Source organism: Cynara cardunculus (assembly GCF_001531365.2).
Source record: "Cynara cardunculus var. scolymus isolate 2C chromosome LG 11, CcrdV1, whole genome shotgun sequence".
Classification (NCBI taxonomy): Eukaryota; Viridiplantae; Streptophyta; class Magnoliopsida; order Asterales; family Asteraceae; genus Cynara; species Cynara cardunculus.
The window spans coordinates 11,180,678-11,185,761 of NC_037538.1; the positions used below are offsets into that span (position 1 = coordinate 11,180,678).

At 34.6% G+C, this 5,084-nt stretch overlaps 1 protein-coding gene across 1 annotated transcript; it reads right to left on the reverse strand.

The window, feature by feature from the left end:
- Window positions 1–981: 981 nt before the first annotated feature.
- Window positions 982–4,469, reverse strand: LOC112521628. The gene is made up of 8 exons (XM_025130598.1): window positions 4,258–4,469; window positions 4,109–4,130; window positions 3,035–3,091; window positions 2,855–2,936; window positions 2,354–2,449; window positions 2,143–2,267; window positions 2,032–2,050; window positions 982–1,306 (listed from the first exon to the last, which is right to left on the reverse strand). Exons 1-8 carry the CDS (start codon window positions 4,358–4,360, stop codon window positions 1,106–1,108), a joined length of 705 nt encoding a protein of 234 aa, XP_024986366.1. The 5' UTR covers window positions 4,361–4,469; the 3' UTR covers window positions 982–1,105.
- Between the last annotated feature and the right edge of the window lie 615 nt (window positions 4,470–5,084).

Below are 5,084 nucleotides of genomic sequence, written 5' to 3' on the forward strand. Positions count from 1 at the left end.
CAACTTTCAAAATCGTCATTTTGGGGAACCAACTTGCACCTGATTCCTATTTGGGGAACCAACTTGCAAAATGATTATAGAAAAATAACTAAAATTCGTTTTTTTTTTTCAAAAATTAAGTACCCGTTGTTCAATCAATGCCGTCTTGTCTGCTTTGGGCGAAACTCATACAATAAAATCTATTTTTCATTTCAAATCTTATTTTTTTTTAATTTAGATATCAAATTGAACATTTTTTTAAAATAAATCCAAATTACCACAATAAAAATTGTTTTTTACTGATGCAAAAAAAATCAATTTAATAGAAAAAAATTAATTGATGCAATAAAAAATAAATATTAAATATCACATTCAAAATTTTTATATCTAACCAATTGCATCAATTAATTTTTTTCTATTAAATTGATTTTTTTGCATTAGTAATAAATAATTTTTATTGTGGTAATTTGAATTTTTTTTTAAATGTTCAATTTGATATCTGAATTAAAAAAAACGAGATTTGAAATGAAAAATAGATTTTATTGCATTAATTTTTGGAAAAAAACGAATTTTAGTTATTTTTTCATAATTATTTTGCAAGTTGGTTCGCCAAAGTAGGAATCAGGTGTAAGTTGGTTCCCCAACATGACGATTTTGAAAGTTGGTTCCCCAAAATAAGAATTAGGCGAAAGTTAGTTCTATTTTGATGCAATTTTCCCTTTTTTAACTAGAACCTAAAAACTTGAAAATATCTTAAAAATCTCAAAACCTTCATGTATAATTTATAAAAATTTAATTTTTTATAAATAAAAAACGGGCCTATGTATAACCGATCCCCATCTCGGGACCGAATTTTTCGTAAAATCGTAACCGAGCCGGAACTGCCGGTCCATAACTGGTCTTTATCGGTCCTAGGCCAGACTCATTTTAGCCATCTCCAATTATGATGACAAAATCATACCGAACAGGCGCACAACATGAAACCAGTAACTGCAAACGATATTCAAAGTTTTCAAACATCTACAAGTTTATTCATATATCCTCAAGCTCAGCAACCACAAGGATTAGTCTCGCCAATAACTTTAATAATATAAAGAATGGAAGATTTACACACAAATCACAATATTTAACTTGGAGCTGGATACCCCGGTGGAGGATAGGCGGCAGGAGGAGGTCCTGGCGGATAACCACCATATGTCGGTTGCCCATATCCGACATTGGGAGGATATGGCTGATCAAACCTTGACATTTGCTGGGCGGGGGGAACCGCCATTGGTTGTGGTCCAAACTTTCCATCTCGTTTGTCCATTTCCACCTTGTGCTGTGTCTGCAGAATTAAGGCCAAAATCGACTAAACATACTTTATGAAAACAACGGATAAAGAACCAGGGTTAAAATATAGGGATAATCAGTTCACTTTTAACCATATGCATCAATAATAATCTTTAAGATAAGTTGAACAAAGCTATCTAACATTTAAATTCTATTAGAACTATAACATGCATGTATGTTGCGTTATTATACGGGTAAAATTGTGAACATATCGGAGTACCAAATTCTGATCGTCTGTTACAACAACTCGCGGGTAAAATCATCTTACTTCAAAAACATATGGGAGTCAATTGTGAAAGCAAGTCGGTCAGCAACTCTCGTGGACAGATTGGACCGGACAAGATGAATGAAAGTAAGGTAGCCGGGTGAGAAGATTGTGGAAGGTTTTATGGTTTTGATTTGACATGGGTAGTTTAGTAAATTACCTATTTTTGTCCAATTTCCATATTTTAGTTCCGCTTATTTTGGTGGGACAAAGAAATGGGTAAATGAATTTTTGTCCCGATCTAATGTTGTGCCAAATGTGGAATAAAAGTTTTTGTTATGCCTTCTCCCTCGTAACAAATGCAACCATTATGAATCAGCTTAAATAACAAAACTAGAATGCTCTTGTTCCCATCAAAAGTACCCAAACTGTATATATTTTGGCTACTTAGAACATATCCTAAGAGACATTCAAGAAATAAATTAAATTTCAAATAAGGAAGAAATTCCACATACCTGCATGCAGGCACAAACCCTACAAAGCAAATTACAGTGGATGTATTAGAAGAGGCCCATTTTGTTGATTTAGTAAAATCTATGAAGATGGCAAGCGAAGAAATAACTCACGTGCAGTAAACCATGTCGGCTAAGCAATTGAGTGCCTGAGATGCGTCACTAAGTTCTTCATTTCCAACAAGGCAAGCAACAATGGAGCAGATGCACGCGAGTTGTTGGAGGCAAAACATGAAACCCTTTAAAAAGATAAGCAGTCAAGTAAATATTTGAGTAAGTAATGATAAAAGTCAAAGACATTAATGAGATTCATCAAACATATTACAATGATACAGTTATCGCATTGTGTTGTTTGTATATTGAACTCATCTTGCAACAGAAAGCGAGTCGATGCTACTGAATTCCCAAAGCACAAGAAGACCTGAGAATTAGAAACACAAGAAGGTTAGTAGCAGGGGAAGTGTTCCATCAAGAAAAGAGACCTGGTCATGTTTGTGCAAAAGGGTTTGTAGCCAGCAATCCCCGAGCCGACCCCCATCCCCATCCCCATCCCCATCCCCATCCCCAAAGTATCATGTGATTGGCAAATCAGGTATATAACGGCCCACTAGGTAGCTGGATTAAGACGGGCTTAAGAGCCCAATGCCAACAAGGAGCCCAATACCCAACGAAAAATGTTGTTTGGTTTGGGTTGTTATATAACTTTCATATCAGAGTCACAAGTGATGATGCAAATTGCAAAGCCAAATCTATGATAATTACGTTTGCTCATCACCACAGGCAAAGATGTTCAAATGAATCCATGGGCCTTTTGGAATACGCATACCTCTGTGCAAAGACATAATTCAGGACATTTACTTTCACCACACTTTCCGCTGCAGGGCATATATCCAGCACAACATGTATACCTATAACAGGTATGGCAAAATGGTTAAGGCAAAATGGTTAACGCAAAATGACTGATCTTCGTAACAGTATAGTTTGGCTGAAGGAGAATCGTATTTACCTTGACATATCATTATAGAGAGCTCGCTTACGAAGCAAGTACGATACACATGGTCCACTGACATTTGTATAGAACAACAGAAAGGAAAATAGTCAGGAACCACAAAGAAAAAATAATGTCACTAATAAATATCTTACCCAACCCCAGAAAGAAGATAAGATGTAATAGAAAGTAAAACCACAAAAGGTCCATAATTCCAAGGATACCATATCGAACATATCTAATTCTCAAGATCATTCAGTCACGGTCGGTATTTAGTATTCACTACAAACGGTGATGAAAGATAGTAAATACAGTATTGTATGTAAGAGCTTCAATCCCCTGAACATTTAGAAGTTCCAGATAACAACCCGACCATAACGTCATCAGACCGGACCCAGGTCTTTTTTGTACCACTTTATTTTTTGAATCGGACCGGTAAAAGCGGCCTTTTTGTAAACCAGGTAAAGGTTGTTCCACTTTTTTATATACATTTTCTTTCTTTTTAAATCCATTAATTTCTTTTTCTACCTTTTCTATTTTTTATAAACGGATTGACAAGACTCTTTTTGGTCGATTCAAATCAGGAACGGAATTTTTTCTAACCGAACTGGTCCAGGACCAGGACAGGCATCAGTCAGGGTTCAGTCTCTCCATTGGTAGATCCGGATCAGCCCTGCTTTTTCGGATCTATTGACCATTCAAGAAGCCTGATTATGATCAGCTTTTAAAGAGAAGAATTCCCATATTCTAGTGAATTATATATATTATTATTGCTCATGTAAAATTGGCATAAAATTCAATAGATGGTACTAAATTAGAACTAGCAAACACCTGGTATCATCAAAATCAATTGAAATGATCAAACATCAATCAATAAATTTGATGAAAGAATATTAAATTGAAACTCATGATCCACTGCAAAAATCCAAACCCATAACTCGTCGAATAGATTATCTATTAAAACTGCAAAAATCCAAAACCATTGACATTTGACACAGTCTACGTACACAAAAATCGCCATACGAACTGCATAAGAAACATAAAAAGGAAACAGATAGAACAGCTAAATTATTTTTCAAGTGTGGTTCTTACCAGAATAACGAAACGCAGCAATCTACAAAAAGAAAAAAAAAACACCACACACACACACACAGAGAAAGCAAATTAAAGACAAGTTACGCAATTAACCATAAAAACTTGAATTCTTTGTATGAAATTGAGGATTAAAAAAGTTTCGTTACAAGGAGTATCGGCAGAGATGGTGCTCATAAGATCAGTGTGCCACACGTTCCTGTAGTTTTGTCGGAGTTGCATCTTGTCCAGATGCGCTTGCGAGGCCGCCATTGTCAACTTTTCAGAGCAAATCAAGCTTCGATAACCAGCAAATTTCAATGGAATTGGAGCCTAGGGTTTGATGAAAGAAATGTTGAAGGAACAGAGGCACCGCGTAAATTTCAAAGTACGTCAACCTGGGAAAAGTATACGAACAAAGAGGTCCAAATTTACGACTTTTGAAGCAAAAGTATTCTAACAATAAAACTAATTATTAAAATATTTTTAACTAAATTTTCTAAAGATAAATCATATAGACGGCTTAAGTTTGCATGAGACCCGTCTGTTTTCGTGAAACATGTAATATTACTTTTTTATATTTGAAACTTCACAGCTAAACACTATGAAAGTAAAAAAATAAAGCCAAGCCTTCACAGCAAAAATGTTGTGAAGGTTACATTCACAGCTTTTTGCTATGAAGTTTCAATTATAAAAACACGCGTCTCATAAAAACAACATGATCTCACATAATCCCAAATCTCATATAAATTCGTTAAAAATTTAGTTTTGTTTAGAGTTAATTAAAAAAGGATAATTCCTTTGGGAAAAGTTCAAAATTCTTTTATGTTAAAGAAGTGGAGGACCTATTAAAAATGTTTTCTGAAAGTGAATCCGTTTGATTTCGAAATTTCCTTCAATATTTTGAAACCAAATTTATAATAAAAATTAAGAATGTTCAAAAAATCGTTGAACCGTTTAAACCAGTCAAATCAAATTAAACCGAACCCTTTTTTGC

What these genes read in the sequence shown, in the direction of transcription:
- LOC112521628 (XM_025130598.1), bottom strand. Translation starts at nt 4,360, where the DNA reads ATGGCGGCCTCGCAAGCGCATCTGGACAAGATGCAACTCCGACAAAAC. An exon ending in CATCTCTGCCGATACTCCTT is followed by an intron (nt 4,131 to 4,257) that starts GTAACGAAACTT and finishes TTCTTTTTGTAG; the next exon opens with ATTGCTGCGTTTCGTTATTC. An exon ending in CTCTATAATGATATGTCAAG is followed by an intron (nt 2,937 to 3,034) that starts GTAAATACGATT and finishes TACCTGTTATAG; the next exon opens with GTATACATGTTGTGCTGGAT.